General features: G+C 43.4%; 1 protein-coding gene across 1 annotated transcript in view; it reads left to right on the top strand.

Moving 5' to 3' along the window:
• ryr2a (ryanodine receptor 2a (cardiac)) overlaps positions 1 to 23,400 on the top strand; it is a 118,809-nt gene that overhangs the window by 58,492 nt on the left and 36,917 nt on the right. The window contains exons 60-73 of the mRNA XM_034708408.1: positions 211 to 270; positions 386 to 520; positions 1,081 to 1,193; positions 1,279 to 1,375; positions 1,485 to 1,591; positions 2,690 to 2,741; positions 2,867 to 2,917; positions 3,054 to 3,153; positions 5,351 to 5,430; positions 5,719 to 5,795; positions 6,963 to 7,036; positions 18,767 to 18,847; positions 20,862 to 20,950; positions 23,341 to 23,400. The exon at positions 23,341 to 23,400 is cut by the window's right edge and continues 69 nt beyond it. Coding sequence (XP_034564299.1) covers positions 211 to 270; positions 386 to 520; positions 1,081 to 1,193; positions 1,279 to 1,375; positions 1,485 to 1,591; positions 2,690 to 2,741; positions 2,867 to 2,917; positions 3,054 to 3,153; positions 5,351 to 5,430; positions 5,719 to 5,795; positions 6,963 to 7,036; positions 18,767 to 18,847; positions 20,862 to 20,950; positions 23,341 to 23,400 — 1,176 coding nt within the window. The remainder of the gene's footprint in view (positions 1 to 210; positions 271 to 385; positions 521 to 1,080; positions 1,194 to 1,278; positions 1,376 to 1,484; positions 1,592 to 2,689; positions 2,742 to 2,866; positions 2,918 to 3,053; positions 3,154 to 5,350; positions 5,431 to 5,718; positions 5,796 to 6,962; positions 7,037 to 18,766; positions 18,848 to 20,861; positions 20,951 to 23,340) is intronic.

Raw genomic sequence — 23,400 nt, 5'->3', positions numbered from 1 at the left:
TGTCTCATGATGAGTGGTGTGTTACTGTGTGTCTCATGATGAGTGGTGTGTTACTGTGTGTCTCATGATGAGTGGTGTGTTACTGTGTGTCTCATGATGAGTGGTGTGTTACTGTGTGTCTCATGATGAGTGGTGTGTTACTGTGTGTCTCATGATGAGTGGTGTGTTACTGTGTGTCTCATGATGAATGGTGTGTTACTGTTTGAGCAGAAAGACACAGAAGATGAAGTCAGAGAGATTATCAAGAACAACCTCCACCTGCAGGGGAAGGTGAGACATTGATCTACCACACATTGATATTCAGGGATTATATGTCTCATTATAAGGGAGGTAAACCCTCATTACAGTATTTATACTGTCATTAATTAACACGTTTCTCATATAGCTGGAGGATCCCGCGATCCGCTGGCAGATGGCTCTGTACAGAGATCTTCCTAACCATCAGGAGGACTCATCTGATCCTGAAAGGACGGTGGACAGAGTGCTGGACATCGCACATGTCCTCTTCCACCTGGACCAGGTCAGTGTGTGTCCTCTCATACTGACATTTCAAGGCAGTATATTTACATCTTCATACTTTTTGTTTGTAACATGTAACACAGGGAGGTGTGTCTTCTCTTTGGGGGCAGCAATAAAGGTGGAGTAAGTGGCTGGTGACTCTGAGGGTCTGATTCACAGAAGGACTGTGCAGCTGTCTGAGACTGGGCTGTTACAAACATAGTTTAGTGTTTTTGTTGTCAGGCCAAGAAGTAAGCTGGATATAAAGAATGAAATGTACGTCCTAGCTGTCATGAACGGGCTCCTTGATATACAATAAACAAGAAGCAGCAGAGAAAGGAGATGCTGACAGCTCATCTCCACAAACAGACACAGAACAAGATTTGTCTGCAGAAAGCTAGAGGGCTAATAGGGCAAATGATAAGTAACTCTGGGTCCTGTTAGCGACCACATCCATCTTTCGTGAATTGACCTCACTGGGGGTGTGTGTGTGTGTGTGTGTGTGTGTGTGTGTGTGTGTGTGTGTGTGTGTGTGTGTGTGTGTGTGTGTCTTTGTGTGTGTGTGTTTGTGTGTGTGTGTAGGTTGAACACCCTCAGCGCAGTAAGAAGGCTGTGTGGCACAAACTCCTGTCCAAACAGAGGAAGAGAGCAGTGGTGGCCTGTTTCAGGATGGCTCCTCTCTACAACCTGCCCAGGTGAGCAGGTGGCATGTGACAGGTGACACACAGACTGTGTGTGTTTGTGTGTGTGTGTATGTTATAACTGATGCCCCTCCCTCAGGCACCGGGCGGTCAACCTGTTCCTGCAGGGTTATCAGAAGCTGTGGATCGAGGCTGAGGAGCATTACTTTGAGGACAAACTGATTGAGGACCTCGCTGTGAGTCCACAGGAAGTCAACATCTTCTTCATCTTCTTCTGTGGTCGTAAAGACTGTAGATCCATCTGGATCTTCTTCGTCTGTGTTTGATCTTGTGATGTAATTTCAGAAACCAGGTGACGAGGAGTTATGTGAGGAGGAGGAGGGGATGAAGCACATTGATCCTCTTCATCAGCTCATCCAGCTGTTCAGCCGGACCGCCCTGACTGAGAAATGGTCAGTGCTCACATGTATGATAACTCTGTGACGTGTGCTGAGTGGAATACATGCAGGACTCTCACCTTACTAAATTGATTAAGGGTTATGTATATTTATTTAGTTGATGTAGGTTAATTTTAGGTGATGTAGGTTGATTTTAGGTGAACTAGGTTGATTTAAGGTGATGTAGGTTGATTTTAGGTGAACTAGGTTGATTTAAGGTGATCTAGGTTGATTTTAGGTGAACTAGGTTGATTTAAGGTGATCTAGGTTGATTTTAGGTGAACTAGGTTGATTTAAGGTGATCTAGGATGATTTAAGGTTATCTAGGATGATTTAAGGTTATCTAGGTTGATTTAAGGTGATCTAGGATGATTTAAGGTTGTCTATGTTGATTTAAGGTTATCTTGGCTTATTTTAGGTGATGTGGGTTGATTTAAGGTGATCTAGGTTGATTAAAGGTGATCTAGGTTGATTTAAGGTGATCTTGGCTTATTTTAGGTGATGTAGGTTGATTTTAGGTGATGTGGGTTGATTTAAGGTGATCTAGGTTGATTTTAGGTGATGTAGGTTGATTTAAGGTGATGTAGGTTGATTTAAGGTGAAATAGGTTGATTTAAGTAGATTTAGGTTGATTTAAGGTGATCTAGGTTGATTTAAGGTGATGTGGGTTGATTTGATGGATGAGTGTGTATGAATGTTGTGTTTTAACATAGATTTAATATATATTTTTATAACTGTTTTTTTACTTCCATAGTTTTAATTTGTATATTTCATTAATGAACTTCTGAAAACGCTCTTTTGTTTTGTTTTTATGCTGGTATGATCAAAATAACAATAAAGCTTGATTTGAAATGGCTTTAAATGTTTATCAATAAATAAAACCTATACTGCTTCTCATTCTAATTATGTGTGTTTGTGTGTGTGTGTGTGTGTGTGTGTGTGTGTGTGTGTGTCTGTGTCTGTGTGTGTGTGTGTGTGTGTGTGTCTGTGTGTGTGTGTGTGTGTGTTCGTGTGTGTGTGTGTGTGTGTCTGTGTGTGTGTGTGTGTGTGTGTGTGTGTGTGTGTGTGTGTGTGTGTGTGTGTGTGTGTGTGTGTGTGTGTTTCCTGTCACAGTAAACTAGATGAAGATAATCTGTACATGGCATACGCTGACATCATGGCAAAGGTAAAAAAATACAAAAAATGTAATTCTACCTGTACTCACACCTGAAGTTGAAACCACTGCAGACACACATACTTCATCTCTGTTCACACCTCACAGTCTGTCCACCTCTCTGTTCTGTCTGTCAGAGCTGCCACGATGAAGAGGATGAGGATGGAGATGAAGTCAAGAGCTTTGAGGTAGGTGATCCCTCCATTTGTCTCAACTGTCGGTGTAAAATCTGTCTCATAACCTGTGTGTGTGTGTGTGTGTGTGTGTGTGTGTGTGTGTGTGTGTGTGTGTGTGTGTGTGTGTGTGTGTGTTTGTGTGTATCAGGAGAAGGAGATGGAGAAGCAGAAGCTGTTGTATCAGCAGGCTCGTCTTCATGACAGAGGAGCAGCAGAGATGGTGCTGCAGACCATCAGTGCCAGCAAAGGTACACCAGCACCTGTCATAGCACTGCTGTAACATGAGCCTGATGCATAACCACAGCATCCTGTTCCCTGACCTACAGTCTCTTTACACTCTGAGTCTGTCTCAGACCCATTGGCTGTGATCTCATGATGATTACATCTGGTAACAGTCAGCATTCACAGCTCCAGGTGTTCAAAGCACATACCTGAATACTTAAATAATACACTTTTATGATAACTTTTTATCCAGGTCAAAGATGTTTCCTCTCTGTATTTCTGTTAGAGGTCCAAACAAACCTGCAGTTACTGCTGGTCACCAGAGAGAGAGCCAAAGAGCACTAAATCCAATCTTGTGTCTGTGTCACCCAAGTGGCAACCTCCGTTCTAAAAATATGAGTCCAATGCAGAAGTGCTAAAAACTGCAGTTCATCAAGCGTCCACTGGAGGCTGTCTCCAGAAACCACATACACACCAATTCAAAGAAGACGATCTTTACAGCAGAAATAAACATGTTTACAGCCTGGTTCAAAAGACAAGTGTAGTCTGAATAGATCATCTCTCGATCGGCACACACTGGGTCTCATTCATGAAACGTGAGCAGCACGGATTTGTGTGTGAATCGTGTGCAGCGGAAATTAACGCAGATTTACGCACTCATCAATCTTTTAGTGGCGCTGATCTGTGAGTAACTACTCACAACATCTACACCTGCTCCCCACTGTGTGTAGCACTTGTGTAAATGTAGGAATACACATAAATACTGCTTGTCACTGTCAGAAATTACAATTTGAATACGTACTGCTCTCTGTTATGAACACAATACACAGATGCCTTTGAGACACGTCATTTAAACATGACAAAATATTGAAAATATATATAACATATTTTTTTCTTTGAGATCTAGATTAGGTTTATTTAGAATGTGAACTACTTGTCAAAAACCACACAGACTAACTGGAGCCTAATCTGACGAGGCCAACTACAAGAAGCCACACCATACCCGCACATCTGCAGGTTCTCTCTGTGCTAGGATTCTTAGCCACAGGGACCTTCCAGCGGGAGATAGCAGATAGATCTGGAATCTCCCAGCCATCAATGAGCCGCATTTTACCAGCAGTACTTGCCGGCATTATTGAATTAAGGCCGGCAAGTACATTCAATTCCCCCTATGGTGCACAACGGCAAATCCAGGTAAAGCAGGGATTTAGCGCGCTGGCCAACATGCCAAATGTCATGGGTGCCATAGACTGCACACACATACACATCAAGGCTCCATCTGATGATGCATTTGCATACATAAACCAGAAAAACTTTCATTCCGTGAATGTGAAGCTGATATGTGATGCAAACTGTGTGTTGCTCAACGTTGTGGCTCGGTGGGACGCATGACAGCTTCATAAGTTGGCACCCGTTTGGAGAATGGAGCTGTGAGAGACGGCTGGCTTGTCAGTAAGAATGTAGTCTTCTATACAAATGCATGTGTTTTTTATGTAGAGACTTACCATTTTATATCCAGAGAAAATAAAATGTGCTTCCTACATTCCACTTTGCCCCAAATCATTTCAATCTCCGCCTCAGAGAAGTTCTTTTTTCACTCTCTATCCTTCTTTCCTTGCACCATGATTGCAGGGCAGGCCGACCAGATGCACAGGTCTGTGTCCTTATATGGTGGTTATTTGCTATTCATGGGCGGGATTTATGCTAATTGATGATCTCCGGGAGCGCGCTGTCAGTTTACAATGGGTTGGCATTCATGATCTTACACACGTGTTTACATTCAAATCTGAGTTTCCAGCGCCGTTCATGAATCCGGAGTAGAGTTTTAGTAGTGTGAGCTTTTATGTGCAAATCTACACTCAGATTTACTACCGTTTCATGAATGAGACCCAGTGTACCGGGAGTGAATTTTATCATAACCCAGTAATTTCAAAGATATTAAGATTATGACTCTTCCAATGAGAGGCACAGCTGACTTGATTGACAGGTGGGGACACTGTAGCTGTTGGCTAGGAGGCTCAAAGCCCGCCTCTTTACATCACAATCGCTCAACAGAAGCAATATGGCTGCCGCCGACAATCAGCCTCAAAACAGCGCTTCAGAAACAGATGGGTGACGTCACACAGACTACGTCTATTATTTATACAGGATATGGTGTCACAATAGATTGAAGTATCCTCTGTGTGTGACTGTGAGCATTGTTTATGTGTTACCTGTGGACAGGTGAGATGGGTCTGATGGTGGCGTCCACTCTGAAGCTGGGCATCGCCATCCTGAACGGAGGAAACTCTACTGTCCAGCAGGTAAACCCTCACACTGATGTTCACGGGTCAGATGGTTCTGATGTTACAGTTATACACTCAGGAGACTCTTTCTCAGAACAGCTGTTAACTCATGTCCAAGTGTTGACTTTGATCATGTGTTTGATGAGCTGCTGTGAGTTGAAGCTCTGATGTCAAACTGAGTGATGTGTCCTTATCCTCTCTCTCTTTCTCGCTCTCTCTCTCTGTGTGTGTGTGTGTGTGTGCGCGTGTGTGTGCGTGCATGTGTGCGTGCGTGCGTGCGTGCATGCGTGCGTGTGTGTTTAACAGAAAATGCTGGATTATCTGAAGGATAAGAAGGATGTGGGTTTCTTCCAGAGTCTGGCTGGTCTCATGCAGTCCTGCAGGTACAAAGCGCACTATGACTTGTCATGTCTTGGGGGGGAGCAGACACTGATGAGCCCCAATCTCCTAACCTAGGCAGTTTGTCTTGTCACTTGAACTGGGATACCCTACCAGTCAAAAGTTTGGAAACACCTTCTCATTCAAGGGTTTGTACTTATTGTAATGATTGTAAACACTGTAGATTAATACCAAAGACATCAAAGCTATGAAAAAACATATATGGAATTATTGAAGGAACAAAAAAGTGTTAAACAAAGCAGAATCTGTTTTATATTTTAGATTCTGTAAAGTAGCCCCCTTTTTCCTTCATGACAGCTTTGCACACTCTTGGTATTCTCTCAGTCTGCTTCATGAAGTGGTCTCCTGGAATGGTTTCTAATGAACATGAACCTTGTCTAGAGTTCATTTGTAGAATGACTTGCCTTCTTAATGTGTTTGAGACCATCAGTTGTGTTGTTCAGAGGTAGGGTTAGTACACAATGGATAGTCCTATTTGACTACTGTTGTAATCCAGATCCAGCAAAACCAGATTATTTCATAGTTTTGATGTCTTCAGTATTAATCTACAATGTTGGAAATAATTACAATAAATAAAAATATTTAATGAGAAGGTGTGTCCAAACCTTTGACTGGTAGTGTGTGTTAAGGTGACAGGTCGCTGTAGGAGCCTTCTTTGTGTTTAAAGTTTGAATTGTGACTCTGGAAACATCGACGTCTTCTCCTTGAGTCCAGAAATTGTGTTACAGTGTAAAGATAAACATTGTACACAGCAATGCAACATCTGTCTGACACAGTAATGTTAGTCAAAGGAGACAGAAATGGTTAATAAATGTGCGTGTTTGTGTGTGTGTGTGCGTGCGTGCGTGCACACTTCAAGCTCCCCCTGCACGAGTCAGAGCCAACCCAAGTGTGGACACAGCCCTGTCCAATGATGACTCTCATACAGGATAACACACAGTTCACACCCTCATACACACACAGCTTCAGATTTACACACACAGATTTAGATTCACACACACACACACAGATTCAGTTAGGTCAAATGAACATCCCATCATATAAAGATACTCTTGGGGTCCTCTGCACTGACTGATAGTGTATAGAGCATGTTATGTTAACATTGTGTGTGTATGTGTGTGTGTGTGTGTGTGTGTGTGTGTTTGTTTCAGTGTTCTGGATCTGAATGCGTTCGAGCGTCAGAATAAAGCTGAGGGTCTGGGCATGGTGACAGAGGAGGGATCAGGTCAGTACACACACACATGGATGCTTTATTCTGTTCATCATTCAGAGACAGTCTGTGTGATCCTGTCTTTATTTCCAGCAGCTGTGTGTCAGACCCTAAACGTCCTTCAGTCTCACAGTCCTCAGATATATGTTTAAAGGTAGATTTCACAGTTTCATGTGGACAGACGGTCCAGATGGTCCTCAGAGTTTGTGTCCATGTTCATGACTTTAGACCCATTCGAGCTGTCTCTGTCGTCCTCAGACTCTGTGTGTGTCTCTCCTCCATCCTGTGGTCAGCTCAGCGTTGTGTTTCTGTCCTCAGTACTCACTGTTATAATCATTTATACAGTAACTACCTGCTCACTTATTACCTGTGTTACATCACTACATAGCGATCACATGCAGAGCCAGACATAGGACTTCAATCTGCACAGGTGTGTGTGTGTGTGTGTGTGTGTGTGTGTGTGTGTGTGTGTGTGTGTGTGTGTGTATGTGTGTTTATAATTTGATGTTACATCTTGTGTGTGTGTGTGTGTTAGAAATGTTTGTATTATCCTTCAGATCACACTGACATCTTACTTTGGTTAACTGTTCTCAGTGTTAGATTTAAAATGTGTTATTACCAACAAATAAACAAACAAGCTGCTGTACATTAAGAGGTCATTATAAAGTATCCCTTGACTACAGCAGGTGCAGTATTGACATATTTGTTGATTTGCTTATCTAATAATAATAATAATAATAATAATAATAATAATAATGATAATACATTTGATTTATAGGCGCCTTTCTGGACACTCAAGGTCACCTTACAACATCCCAACAGTAATAAATACATAAAAACAACAGAATAACAATGCAACACTAGAAACATGAAAGTGAAGTCATGATGAAAGTGAAGGTGAAGTCATTCCAGTCCCACAGAGACAGATTAAAGTGAGTAGGCTTGGTGGAAAAGATGAGTTTTGAGGCGGGATTTGTGGGTGGTGGGAGAGGTGAGATTTTGTAAGTCCTGGGGGAGAGAGTTCCAGAGGCGGGGCCCGAGTGTCTGAAGGATCTCGACCCCATGGTGGTCAAGCAAGCAGGTGGGAGGGTGAGTTGGGTGGAAGAGGAGGACCTGAGACTACGGTAGGGTGGGTATTTTGGCATGGAGGAGGTCAACGAGGTCCTGAGGAGCTTGGTTGTTGATGGTCTTGAAGGTGAGAAACAGAATCTTAAAAATGATGTGGTGTTTGATGGGAAGCCAGTGGAGTTGCTGCAGGACAGGTGTGATGTGGCTGGTGGAGGGGGTTCCGGTGATTTCCAGGCAGTGGAGTTTTTAACCAGCTGAAGTTTATGGATGGATTTGTCTGGTAAACCAAAAAGAAGGGAGCTGCAGCAGTCTAGGCTGGAGGGGACCAGGGTGTGAACCAAAATGTCAGTATCAATCAATCAATCTTTATTTATATAGTGCCAAATCACAGCAAACATTATCTCAAGACTCTTTTACAAACAGAGCAGGTCTAGACCACTCTATGTCAAATTATGAACAGAGACCCAACACCAAGACAGGATAAGACTCACCCCACCTTAATCCACCATGAGCATTGCACCTCACAGTATTTAGCTAGTTACAGTGGAGAGGAAAAACTTCCTTTAACAGACAGAAACATCGAGCAGGACCAGACTCATGTTAGACAGACATCTGCCTCGACCCAGTTGGGTCTGGAAAGAGGGATAGAGGAATATAAGAGAGAGAGGTGATAGTGATGAGACGAGTAGTAGAAGCTGTTGCCGCTGGAGTCCAGCACGTCCGTATCAGCTGGAGTCTGGAACGTCCACAGCAGGAGGACGTCTACGGCAGCTCAGAGGAACCTACGAGACAAGGGAGCTCAGGGACTCCAGAAAGGTCTATGGTTAGTAACTTTAATGGGACAGGCAGAGTTAAAGTAAGTGATGAGGGGGTTGGGGGGAAGGTGGTGAGATAGGATCCCAGTGTGTCAGTGCTGCAGTTCCCCCGGCAGTCTAAGCCTATAGCAGCATAACTAAGAGCTGGTCCAAGCCTGATCCAGCTCTAACTATAAGCTTTATCAAAAAGGAAAGTTTGAAGCCTACTCTTAAAAGTAGAGAGGGTGTCTGCCTCTGGAAAATGGAATTGTTTGAGGTATAATGGGTTTCCTATCTGTTGGGTAAAGGGAGGTTCAGTCCAGGGTTCAGGTGAGGAGATTGGATACATTAGCTTTCTGATTCTTCTTGTACAGTGTTGGTGCACTTCGGTTCTGAGCAGGTGAAGGCTATAGCAGAGGAGGGTTTAAGTGTCAATGTGCAGACAGGGGATGATGGGCTGAGGTGGCATCCTGCTTCTGAAACTGAACAAATTAGTGTATTTAAATGAAACTTTACTGCACCTGCTGTAGTTTGAATACTTATAACATCCTCCGTGTCTGAGGATCATTGAATCTAATGCAGAGTTTAGACTGACACACACACATCAGGAGAACACACACGTCAATGTGAAGAGCTGCTGAGTCTCGGTGTGTTTTTACTTTCTTCTACCTCTCTCTGTTTTCCTGTGCAGGTTTATTCTGTCGACACACTTTATTTTCATGTTGGCTAATGTAAAGTAAACTTGGACATTTTGAAGTTTCTCTTTTCCCTATATGTGATCTTCAGTTTCTTTGTTTCTTACTTTCTTTCTCTCTTTCTTTCTTCCCCTGTTTTTCTTTTCCTCATTTTGTTTTTTCTGCACTTTCTTCCCCTCCTCAGTCATCACTCATGAGCGTGGTAATTATGCCTCCTGCCATCTTCCTGTGTGTTGGTTGGCCTCTCTCTGTTTCTCTCTGTTTCTCTGGGGTCAGTTAGTCCTTGTGTCAGTTCTGTCCAGGTCCTGAGTCTAGACTTCTGCTCGTAGCTCCTCCCCTTCCCCCCTTCCTCCCCCTCTCTTCCTCTCTTCCTGTCTTCTATATTAATAGTAACTCATACCGTGGCTGTCTTTTTATTCTGTTAAAGTCTCAGTGTCACCTCCCACCTTGATCATACTGTTGATGATGATGATGATGATGAAGGTGTAGATGTTAGGGTTTGACCCCATCACGTGTTGGTCAGACTTAGAGCTGCAGTGTGTCTGCCTCCCTCTCAGGATTTGTACAGGATCTGGCACAGTCTAAATAAAACTAATATGACTGTTTACCACCCCCACTCCTTCCCTCCTCCCCTCCTCCCCTCCTCCCCTCCTCCCCTCCTCCCCATCTTCCCCTTCCTTCCCTCCTCTCGCTCATGAAGTGGACATGCAGTCAGCTGGTTGTGGTGTCTCAGTGATGGAGGTGGTTTTTGTGATGGATGTCTATGTCCTCTCTTTTTTATTCTCCTTCTCTTCTTCCTTTTTTCCTTCTCTCCTTCTTCCAATCCCTCTTCCTTCTCTACTCTTCTTTTCATCTGTTTCTTCTTCCCTTCTGCCCTTTTTCTTCCTCTGACTCTCTGCAGGCTGCAACAAATACAACAAACACAATCACAACTTTCAGACCAGATGTCCAGCAGGGTTAGTTATCAGGGACAGTGAACATGAACCAACATTTGATTCATCGCAGAGCTTTAATAATAAGGCACAGCTAATCACATTTAAATGGAGTGTTTAAAATTACATTATTAATCACTGAAACATTCTTTAAGTCCATATTAATAAATTCAGGGGAGGGTAATTTGGTCATTACAGAGCTCTTATACACAGTATGAAAAAAGTCAAAATATTAATAGAAGAAGAGATAAAATAAAATATAAATACAAATAAAATGAAATAAAATAAAGATCAAATCAAATATAATATAATAAATGAATGATAAAGTATATACAGAAGCTCAGAATAGTAAGAATTAGCTATGTAAAAAAGTGCTGGGAATGAAGGAGATATACAGGATGTTAAAGTGGCAGGGATATTGCACAGTGTATTGCACGGTTATTGTACAGAGTACAGGTTATTGTTTAGTGATCAGAGGGAGGAGTTGTACAGTCTGGTATAGCAGTTTTACCAGTGCTTTGATTTGTGAATTAAATACAATGAGATGTCATTTATGATTTTGACTGATTTATTATTCAGATCAGTTCTGCACTGCTACACCAGTCTGGTCTCAAACATGGCTGTATCCAGTAATGAGGTCTGGACCTCGGTAACGTTTACCAAGCGAAAGAGCAAAGTCATGACTTTGATAAGACTCAGAAAGGGTAGCTAGGCATCCATGGCCCACTCTACACTGCTGGGGTTTTTCTGGCAGATGGAACTCCAGTGCTTCAGATAAGACGTGGCCCAAACTGCCCTGAGGAAGTAATGTGAAAGTTTTCAACAGAGTGTTTGTTCCCTCCTAGATGAAGGCATCTACCTCTACATATAATATTAATAATAATCATAATAATCATAGTCATACTTATTAATGAATTTATTTCATTTATCTTTATTTAAACTCATAAATCATTGAAAGCAAAGCCCTCATTTACAAAGACGTGGAGCATAAAAAAGAAACATTCAAATGCATGATAAGCAAATAAAAGATAAAACCTTGAAATAATGATGATCAATTAAAAACAGAAAATAATTAAAAAGTAAAGTCTAAAATCTAAGGATTTAAAATGACTAACAGAAACCAGTGCATTCATTTTTAAAGTGCTTTGAAGTGAGTTCCAGGCAGATGGTGCAAAAAAGCCAAAAGCAGATCTTCCCAGCTCTGAATGAACTCTAGGAACCTGGAGAGTGAGCCCATTAGTGGATCTTGTGTGTTGTGCTCCAGAGGACCAGAGGACCAGATATGAGGGTAGCATCCCAACAAGCACTTAATAAATAAACATGTTCCTCTTGTATCTAAGGTATGAGTGCAAATCACACCATTAAGTCAGAGAAGACCATCCCACCTTATTGTAAAGGATGCAATGATAAGTATTGTAAACATCATCTGTAATAAATCTCATGTATAATACTTTTATTTGTATAGCACTTTTCAATACAAGTTACAAAGTGCTTCACAAAAACAGTAAAAACAGAGATTGAAAGCAGAGGGGTGAAACATTAAAAATGAGAATAAATTCACAAAATAAAAGCTTTATTATAAGGGAGTGTTTTGAGTCGTGAAATAAAAGTATGAAGTGACCTCAGACTGCGTCCTGACTCATAGGGGGATAAAAGTTCAGAGATGTAGTGAAGGGCGAGTCCATGTCCAACAAGAAATGTGCTAAAATATAGAAAGTGAACGTGTTATGTGCTAATGTAATAATTCCTAATTCTGTGAGGTGAGAGAGGGCTGCTCAGGGGAAGTGAACCTCTGTCTTCAATGAGCATCTTTAGACCAACAGGTGAAGGATGACTATCTCAATCTTCTCAAGTATGATGCTTGAAGTACCAGACTGTTGTTGTTTAGATCAAATAAGTTTGCCTTTAAAAATAGAGATAATTTCACAACTGTTGCATAAAAATACACCAAATTACAATACAGTGTTTGAAGCACAACATTTGAACCTCCCTCCCAAAAACAAAATTAGATTTTCATGCAAACTCAAAGTTCTTCATGAAGTTTTAATTCTGTTTGACACAGAGTGCAGATTACGTTCAAGAGCTCAGTGGTGCTTCTTATTTTCCATCAAAGCAGGAAGACAGTGTTGCATCTTAACCAAGGTGTGTTTTAATGGACAAAATAGCATACGATTTCAAAAAGTGATACCTTTTGGACCTTTTGTAGAATCACAATTAACCTGTTATCACTTCTCACTAAACACTTCATTAGTAATGTTCATATGGTTACAGAATCAGACTCTCCAATTCTCCCAGACCTGCTTCTGAATCCCTCTGCTCTACCTGCCTGTCTGCTAGTTCCGTCTGCTGTACTTCGCAACCCTCTCTGTCTTCTCTACCTATCATATCTTACTGTCTTCCCCATCTACAAGCCTGATCTACCTGTCTTCTCTACCTGTCTTCTCTACCTGTCTGCTCTACCTGTCTGCTCTACCTGTCTGCTCTACCTGTCATCTATTCCTGTCTTCTCTTCTTGTCTGTTTGTCTGCTCTACCTGTCTTCTCTACCTGTCTTCTCTTCCTGTCTTCTCTACCTGTCTGCTCTACCTGTCTTCTCTACCTGTCTTCTCTACCTGTCTTCTTTACCTGTCTTCTCTACCTGTCTTCTCCTCCTGTATTCTCTACCTGTCTTCTCTTCCTGTCTTCTCTACCTGTCTGCTCTACCTGTCTTCTCTACCTGTCTTCTCCTCCTTAATCTCTACCTGTCTTCTCTTCCTGTCTTCTCTACCTGTCTGCTCTACCTGTCTTCTCTACCTGTCTTTTCCTCCTGTCTTCTCTACCTGTCTTCTCTACCTGTCTGCTCTACCAGTCTTCTCTACCTGTCTTCTCTACCTGTCTGCTCTAACTGTCTGCTCTACCTGTCTTCTCTTCCTGTCTTCTCTACCTGTCTGCTCTACCTGTCTTCTCTACCTGTCTTCTCCTCCTGTCTTCTCTACCTGTCTTCTCCTCCTGTATTCTCTACCTGTCTTCTCTACCTGTCTTCTCCTCCTGTATTCTCTACCTGTCTGCTCTACCTGTCTTCTCTTCTTGTCTTCTCTACCTGTCTGCTCTACCTGTCTTCTCTACCTGTCTTCTCTACCTGTCTTCTCCTCCTGTATTCTCTACCTGTCTGCTCTACCTGTCTTCTCTTCCTGTCTTCTCTACCTGTCTGCTCTACCTGTCTTCTCTACCTGTCTGCTCTACCTGTCTTCTCTACCTGTCTTCTCTTCCTGTCTTCTCTACCTGTCTGCTCTACCTGTCTTCTCTACCTGTCTGCTCTACCTGTCTTCTCTACCTGTCTTCTCTACCTCTCTGCCCTTCCCTTCTTCTTTAGTCTACTTTGACTTAAGGTGTCTGTGTACAGCTATGCTATTCTATGGGTGGAAGGGGTGAACTGTCCTTCCTTCCTTCCTTCCTTCCTTCCTTCCTTCCTTCCTTCCTTCCTTCCTTCCTTCCTTCCTTCCTTCCTTCCTCCTTCCTTCTCTATGTTTCGTGGGCTGAGCTGTGTTCTGTAGTCACTGTGTTTGTCTTCCATAATTTCATGATTTGGTTTCAATAACTTCTTTCTTATGATTTGGTGTTGCCTTATTTCCCCTTGTATTGTATTTTGGTTCATGATTTGGTTGTGTTTAGCGCTGTAATTCACTGTGTACTGTAGAATCCTCAAATCTCTGACAGACCAGGTGAATTCCATGTCTTTACCTTGTATTTTATTATATCCTTTAATGAAGATAGAGCTTAACTTGTGTAGATATTAAGACTAAAAGTTAACTCCTTTTTTTCCAAACATGAAAAATGTATCCCCTCCCCTGGTTTGAAGTGTTTGAAACACGCCTGAAAGTGCTCTGACACAGCTCCTTAACTGTTAAAGATTTAAGCCTGTGTCCCATGTACAGAGGCTGTAGTCCTCATTACAGCGGTCCCTGGTTTGACTCCCGAACAGGACGCCCAATCTCTCCTCCCCACATGTCCAGTCTTTCTTCAGCTGTCCTATCAATCAACACAAAAATGCCCAAAAAATGTCTGAATAATAAAGTTTAGTCTTTACCTGGAAAGAGAAGAAATACCTGTTGACCTTCAGAGGGTCCAGGACTATCAGCAGACATCTCAGCAGGGGGGATCAGACAGGTTGAAGCAGGACAGGTGATCTGCTGATTCTGAATGCTATGTTCTTTGGCAATGAAGAAACATGTTTCAGGAAGCACAAACCATCAGTATAGATTCAAAACCAAAGGTGGTCTATCCCAAACCTGAGACGATGATGTGAGTATTTAGTTGTAAGGTTCTGACTAATAAACACTGGAAGCCGAGGTCAGCGAGTCATGGGGGTGAAGTCACTTGGGTACTTGAGGCAACAGGGGGATGTGTCCAGAGATGAAGATGGTTTGGGGTTCTGAATAAGGTATAGCTTCTGTGGAGTAGGGCCTCCCCCTGGGCCAAAAGGTTGTTGAGGAGGCTCTCAGTTTAGAGACTGAGATCAAAACTGGACAGCATCCTGAAGGATTTGGGCTACAGGCCATATAGTCCTGTATCATTGCAGTCTTCTGAGTGGTACTTTAAATGTTTAAAACACAGTTAAAAGTCAACAAGATGAGCATAAGGACCATGGGATCAGATTCTATGATCATCAGATGATGGGCAGACATCAGGACTGTCAAAAGAAGATTTGGGTGAATGGTCAGGAGGTCCAGAAGATGGTCTGAGCCTCTCTGGGGGACAGGGAGGAGGACAGTACTGTAGGTAAGGATGCGCTGAAGGATCAGGACAGGATGGGACTGTTCTAGGCTTTGATGTGGTAGCTGATCATGTAGCTGACGGTCAGGTCAGGGTGGAGGATAGCCAGAGACGGATGCTGTCAGACCGCAGCTCAGCAGCATGATTAGGTGACTACTGCAGATTTTCGGAGCCAGCATCAGGGTTCTTTAATTTGCTGTAGCTCAGCAGGAACAGGGGTTTTCTTGCAGTGTATCAGGACCAGGTGGAGAATACATGTGGACCTCTGGAGAAAGAACAGAAAGATGGACTGTGGCTTTAACAATAATGTACATTTTTTTCAGCAGATGCAGTCAGGTTCAATCTGATTGGTATTACAGTAGTGGACTTCTGAAGCTCTGCCCTCCTGCTGGAACTGGTCTGAGGAGAGGACAAAGCTACACTGTCAAAAAACCTGCACTTTCAGTCCTGTTTCAGACCTGCAGACCACTTCAGTCTGTTGTCTCACTGTATGGGTGTTTCTCTTCATATTTATGTTACAGTATGAGTTACTGTGTCTCACCTTCCTCTCTCTGACCCTCTTTTACTTTTGCACTCAGTGGTTCAAAGCAGCATTTAAGCTCAGTCAGAGCAACTGTTCAGCTTCCCCAATTCAAGTCCTCCATTGGCTGAAAAGGAAAGCAGCCAGGAGATGTTCATCAGAAAAACTCGGGTGCAAATGTCCAAACAGATTAAACAACTGAAATGTGCTGAGAATTGAAAACGTGCTGCAAAAAGCTGAAACAAATCCATGAATCACAAACATGCAGGGAAAACATCATTAATGCAGAAATGAAGAAACACACAAACCTAGAGAACAAATGCCACAGAGAACCACAGGATCCAGTCTTCACAAAGAAAGTGTGCCTGGCCTGTAGGAGACACTAAGGTACCCTGCATACTGGAAAAATCCTGAGTCGACCGGGGCGCAGGCTGTTCTCAATAGGGATGGAGAAGTCCTGGCCCAGATGGGGGATTTCATGAGGGAATAGAAGGAACACTTTGAGGAACTCCTGAACCCAACTAGCATGTCCTCTGAGGCAGAGTTCAAAGATCCATGGGGAGACTTGTCTACGTCTTTGGCAGAGGTCATTGAGGCAGTCAAGAAGTACCTCAGTGGCTGAGTGTAGACGTGATCCTTCTGAGATTTTGGGTTGTCTTGGCTGACATGCACCTTCAATGTTGCATGGAGGTTTGTACCTATGGAGTGGAAGACTGGGGTGGTGGATCCCATTTTAAAAAGGGGGACCGGAGGGTGTGCTCCAACAGATCAAGCCTCAGATACAAGAGGAACATGCCTTCCAACCTGGCCCCGGGACAGTGAAGTAGCTCTTAACTCTTGCAGGGTTCTTGGAGGGTACATGGGAGTTTGCTCACCCAGTCTACATGTGCTTTGTGGGCTTGAAGAGCACTTACATCTCCCTTGGGGGGGTCTTGTGGAAGGTACTGCAGGACTATGGGGTTTTGAAGGCGTGGCTGTGAGCCACCTGCTCCCTGTACGACCAGAGTGAGAGCTGTGTCTGCACTACATGCTCCGCACTACATCAGACATATTGCCAGTGGCTCCTCCAGGGTTGCCCCTTGACACTGACTCTGTTTGTGACGGACTGGATCATCAGCAGGCATTGGGCTGCACAAGAGTGAAGTGATTGGGATGAGGGCAGGACTTTGTAAGTCCACGGCGATGGTTCTCTGATGGAAAACGATAGATTACTCTTTGGATCTGATGGGAGTCCTTACCCCCAAAGGAGTGTAAGTGTCTCGGGGTCTTGAGCACACTGAGGGTAAGAAGGATCCTGAGATTGACCGACTTGCCAGTGCAGCATCAGTGCTGTGGGCACTGAACCAGACTGAGCCTGAAGGCAAAGCTCTGGTTTCTAAACCAACCCTCATTCATGGTCTTATGCTTTTGGCAGCTACCAAAAGAATTGGATGGCGGATACAGGAGGCCAAAAAAAGTCTCCTCTGCATCCAAAGGAGCCAGTTAAGGTGCTTCAGGCATCTGATCAGGATACCCCCTTGGTGCCTCCCGTTGGAGGTTTTCCAGGCAAAACTGGGGAGAGAGCCAGGGTTAGACCCAGAGCTCAGAGGAATTATATATCCTGTCTTCACTTGAAATGCCTCAGGCCCTTAGGAGGATCTGGAGGACAACGCAGGGGAGACAGAAGGTATTCTTGCTTGGCCTGCTGTCACTGCAGCAAAACCCAAGGTAAGCAGCAGAAAACGGGTGAATGTCTTTCAATAATTGACGTGGAGCCTTGAACCACCTTGGGGACATAGTTATCAGGCTCACTGGGGAGATGAATACAAAACCAAGTAAAGAGAGTCTACTAAAAGTACAAATAGCTGCACTGCTAACTCAGAATACTAGCTAGCAGTAGCTCAGTGAACAGCAGGGTTTCTTTAGATGTGCTCTGGTATCTGGCACGAAGACACTAGCAGCAGATCCTTTAAGTCTTGGAAGTGGTGAGGTGGACCCTCTCAGCCTTCAGTGACTCTTGTCCGCCCATGTCACTGTCCCCAGTTCTCTGGTTCTCCTTTCTTGGATCCCTTCTGGTTGGTCCTGACCCCTGAAGACCAGGAACACCCCACTGGAGCTGCAGTTTAGGAGACGCTCTGATCCAGTCGTCTAACCATGACAGTTTGTTTTATGTCAAAGTTGCTCTTATCCACAAACTCGCACATTTCTCTGCTTCAACAACACATCGACTTAAGGTTCCCCTGCTGCCTGACAAATCCACGTACAGGTGACCCTGTAAAAGATCATCAGTGATATTCACCTCACCTGTCAGAGGTCATTAAGGTGGACTCAGTTTTGGACTCAGGCTGTGTGGGGAGTCAGGGGCACTTCTGTCCTGATGACTGGGCAGTGGATTTCTGTTGAATGTGTTCCCAGGTTTGGCATGTTTGTGACTTTGCATCGTTAACATGTTTGCAGTGTGTTTTCTGAAAATGTCTTTGTTCCGCTTTTGCAGCACGTTTCTCTAAATGAAAATCTTTGGCGTTGTTGATCAAGTGTCCCTCTTAGGCCACTGTGCAACCTGACTGTAAAATGCTGCAGTGTAAAAACCAGTCCACTTCAGTCCACCACTGAGTGCTGTGGCTGCCCACTGAGTGTGTGTGTGTGTGTGTGTGTGTGTGTGTGTGTGTGTGTGTGTGTGTGTGCGTGTGTGTGTGTGTGTGTGTGTGTGTGTGTGTGTGTGTGTGTGTGTGTAGGAACTGTGTGTATTACTGAGAGGAAACACATCTGTTTAACTTTGTGTTCCTGTCATCGTCTCTCTTCTGTGTCGTCTGCTTCTGTCTCTGACCCTGTGTATGTGTGTGTGTTTGTGTGTGTGTGTGTGCGTGTGTGTGTGTGTCTTTATATGATTGTGTGTGTGTTTGCACGCATTTGTGTTCTTGTTCCTGTGTATGTGCTTGTGTAAACGTGTCTGCATGTGTGTTTGTATGTGTGCATGAATGTGTGTGTGTTTCTCCTCTCGGCCAGGTGAGAAGGTCATGCAGGATGATGAGTTCACCTGTGACCTTTTCCGCTTCCTGCAGCTGCTCTGTGAAGGACACAACTCAGGTGTGTGAGTGTTAACAAACCATTATATGATGATGTCATACATATAATCAGTTTAATGTAAACTAGTTAAACTGATTATACGACGGAGTCTGACTTTACTAACCCTCTCTGAGACTGTGTTATAGGTGTGAACCTATCAGGTAGAGTTTCATGTTCATCACACTGATCTGTATCTGTGAGCAGAAAGCATTCAGGTGTCTCCACTGATTATATTCCACTTCCTTTAGAGTAGAGAGAACGTTCTGTTATCAGACAGAAGTTATCATGAACTCAGCGAAGCTGTAGCTCTATTCTCACAAAGTGTTTGTAAAGTGATATTCACATGTCACAGAGGGCAACGCCTTCTCTCCTCTCAGCTGATTCTGATCCTGATCATTGACATAGGCTGTATATAGGAGGAGGATATGACTGCCATGATCACATCCTTTAAGGTGCATTTGGACCAAGAGTTCCGGGGTCTTTTAGCCCCCAGAACTACTTTCCCCTGAACTAAAAGGTTCCTGTGCCCACATTGTTGTCTGCGTTTCGACCACGGGCTGAAGTCCCGGGTAGATTGTGTAAATCAGGTCAGTGACGTATGGAGAAAAAAAAAGTAAATGCACTACACCACCAGACCAGTAGAGGGCAGTAAAACAAAGAGGAATGACATTCATCACAGATGACACCATAGAAGCAGACGGACAGGCAGGTATCATTATGAGCAAAACAACAGTTAGCCTGTTAGCATGAAGAGACTCAGCTGGTCTGTTTTAGATGGTGCTATATTTCATCACAGATGGATTCACTGAATCAACACGTGAGAGGAGATAAGCGCGAGTAGCAAAGACGTTTCAACACGGCTTTAAAATCCTTTTGAACTCAAAAAGCCGTGGCAGAGATCGGCCAGTGTTTTGGTTTAAACAGCGACCCTGTTAACTGGAGACTCTCAGCCGGATGCATCCCTCATAAACGTCTTTAGACGATCATTAAATATCTGATGAGGATATTTTGAAATCTTAATAAAAACTAAACTAGTTTGCATTCCCAGGAACTCCCTCTGTGTTTCAACAGCTGTGTAAACTCCACAAACACTGACACGCTCAGCTGAAGGTCTCCAGTTTACAGGGTCACTTTTAAAACCGTAACACCGGGAGAGACGCATTCACGGTGGGCTGAGAGAAGACTACTGTTACAAGCTGCTAAATCAAGAGAATCACAGCTTCTTCTTTTGAAAAGTACACACACATACAAAAAAGATAGAACAAATAAAAACTAATGAAAGAAAGAGAAATCAAGAGAATCACAGATGTGTGTGATGTTATTGTGGACGGAGGGAGGAATAAAAACACTGAGGTTAATCTACCAATCAGACATTTTCAGCATTGCAGGCCCTGCCCCCCGAAAGTCCCGGGACCTTTGAAAAGTACTACCCCCCTAGCAGGGGCTTTTTAGGGGGGGGGAGATTATCTACCCCTGGACTTAATTTAGACCCTGGGTCCACCGGTCGAAACGCACGTAGTTCAGGGGTAAAGTTCCTCCGGTTGAAAAACGCCTTAAGGTTTGTGGACTATGAAGCCATGAGTCTGACATTGTGGGCATGGCTGCATTCTGCTTTTGATGCTGGAAGTTACCATATTTGGACAGAGGAGGAAGTGGATTTCCACCTCAAGTGTCCGCCCCCCTCTTCCTGCTCTCTGTGACTCTATATGGGACGTCATTTACTAAATAAACATTATACTGTGTTGAGGAAGACTTGAAACCAGAGATTGAGACCATAAACTCATCAGTGTTTACTGAGGGGATAAATCAGCTGAGGAGGGGGGCTGTACAGTACTCTCACAGTTGCCCCCCGCTGGACAGTGTAGAGAATGCAGGTTTAAGATAACGGTTCATGGGCTTCCCTGCTCTCAGACTGCATACGGTTTCTGAACACAGTAGTTGTTGTAAACTAAGTGGACTCACCTGTCGTACAGCTTGGCGTACTGCATTCATTCATTTGGAGAACAAACTGTAGTATTTTGATTTCCTGTTTCAGACTTCCAGAACTACCTGAGGACTCAAACAGGAAACAACACCACTGTGAACATCATCATCTCTACAGTTGATTACCTCCTCAGAGTGCAGGTAAGCTGAAACATCACCTGCACAACCACAACAACCATGTTGTGGTAACCAAAGGATGGACAGACTGATGCGTGTACATGAAACTCTTTCAAACATGTTACATTTACTATCTGTTCCTCGTACACGCCTCAGCCATCGTGGTGACTGAGTTTTCCAGGATATAGACCCCTTACTGTTTGTAAACAGTTACGGCTGGGTGCACATCCTGACAACGGAGTGACTGCGGAGTACAAGAGTTTGCCAAGCTACGCAAGGGAGTTAACTGCAACCGTTACCCAAATAAACAAGTGGACGGATATTTAGAGGACAGACGTGTTTAGAGAAACCAGCATGAACACCAGAGAGTGATTCATCACACAAGTCAGTCCATGCCGAGACCACATTAGACAAACGTCAAATATCAAAACATGAACTGTGTCTATAAATAAGAAATCCTCCCACGCCAAAGACGAGCTTAAAATACTGCTACAGCTGAGACCTGGATCATAACAGACCACTACGTCTGAGACCTGGATCATAAAAGACCGCTACGTCTGAGACCTGGATCATAAAAGACCGCTACGTCTGAGACCTGGATCATAAAAGACAGCTATGTCTGAGACCTGGATCATAAAAGACAGCTACGTCTGAGACCTGGATCATAACAGACCGCTACGTCTGAGACCTTGATCATAAAAAACAGCTATGTCTGAGACCTGGATCATAAAAGACAGCTACATCTGAGACATGGATCATCAAAGACAGCTACGTCTGAGACCTGTATCATAAAAGACAGCTACGTCTGAGACCTGTATCATAACAGACCGCTACGTCTGAGACATGGATCATAACAAACGAGCCAGATAACTGAGTCCAGACAGCGATGTACACTGGTACAGATCAGAGTAATACTGATTCCGTGTTTTTTAATTGCTAGTTTTAAGAGTTATTAGTCTTTTAATAAACCTCAGTATTAATGTATACATGAAATCTGTTTCTGTTACTCGTAATTAAAACTTTCACGTATTATTTACCTCTCCATATTTAGTCTTAATTATCGTAACTGGTCATAACTTAGGCACAAACCAACTTTCTCACAGTATAAACTATAAATATTAACTATCAGTTAATATTATTAATTACAGTCAAACCTGATGAACCAAGGTCAGGTAAAGAAGAGATTTAATAGCTTGCAGCTACAGACGCCGCTGGTGTTTCAGTGAAAAGTGTGACCCTGTTAACTGGTGACTGTCAGCCAAGTGCGCCTCTCGCAAATGCTCATAGTTTTTCATGAAACAAATATCTAATTAATTTATTTTATATTACAATACAAAACAAACTAGGACGCACTCATTAGGACTCTTTCCAAGTTTCAAACAAGCTGCAACCTCCAGTCTAAAAATATGAGGCCAAGGCGGAAGAGGATCTGCTTGAGCATGGCTCCGGAAGTACCAGAAACCACATACACACCCATTCAAAGAAGACGATCTTTACAGCAGAACTAAACATGTTTACAGCCTGGTTCAAAAGAGGAGTAGCTGTACTGTTGGCTAGCAGGCTCAAACCACGCCTCTTTACGTCACACCAGCTCGACAGCAGATTATGTTGAGTTCAACATTTCCAATATGGCTGCCGCTGCCGATTATCCTCGAAACAGCGCTTCAGAAACAGATGGATGACGTCACAGATACTACGTCCATTATTTATACAGTCTATGGTTTCAACAGCTGTTGTAATCGTAACAACCACTGACACGTTCGGTTGAACGTCACCAGTTAGCACGGTCACTTTTAACACCATAACACCGGTTGCTCAGAAACGGTCGTAATCCTGTCTGACTTCTGGAGAGCTTGAGTCTGAGGTGGAGGATCTGACAACCAACCACAGAACGACCAGACTCAGATGCTGCCAACAGTTTTAACTCAGTGTTTAAAGCTCGCTAACTCGACTGAATGAACAGAGCTAAACGCTGCTTCTGTTGCCAAAATGCACACGCACCTCTTGGATGATGTATTCAAACAGGCATTTGGTTAATGGTCTCACAGTTTTCAATGCTTCTAATGGGTTGTTTAACAATTGTACTGTTTATGTTAATTTGATTTCTTTGTATAGCACTGTCTGTGAAAAGCACTTTAAAAATACACTTTACTTACTTTCAAATGTGTATGTTGAACAGCTCTGTGTTGTCATGTATACATGAGCAGTTGTTGATTCTGAGTCTGTCTCGTGGTATTAAACAGCCTTCCATTAGAACCACAGGACTGTTCTTCAGTGAAGCTGAATTTTAAACTGCTGCCTTGGTTTTACTCTGCCGTTTTTTTGTGTTACTCAGATTTTGTGATTTTGAAATTAAAAATATAACCTCATGGTCATCCGTCTATCCCCCTCCTCCTCCTCCTTCTCTGCTGCAGGAGTCCATCAGTGACTTTTACTGGTATTACTCTGGTAAAGACGTGATTGATGAGCAGGGC

This window comes from Notolabrus celidotus, chromosome 18 (assembly GCF_009762535.1).
Source record: "Notolabrus celidotus isolate fNotCel1 chromosome 18, fNotCel1.pri, whole genome shotgun sequence".
NCBI lineage: Eukaryota > Metazoa > Chordata > Actinopteri > Labriformes > Labridae > Notolabrus > Notolabrus celidotus.
The sequence above is the reverse complement of the archived record's forward strand: the minus strand, read 5'-3'. Positions and strand labels throughout refer to the sequence as shown.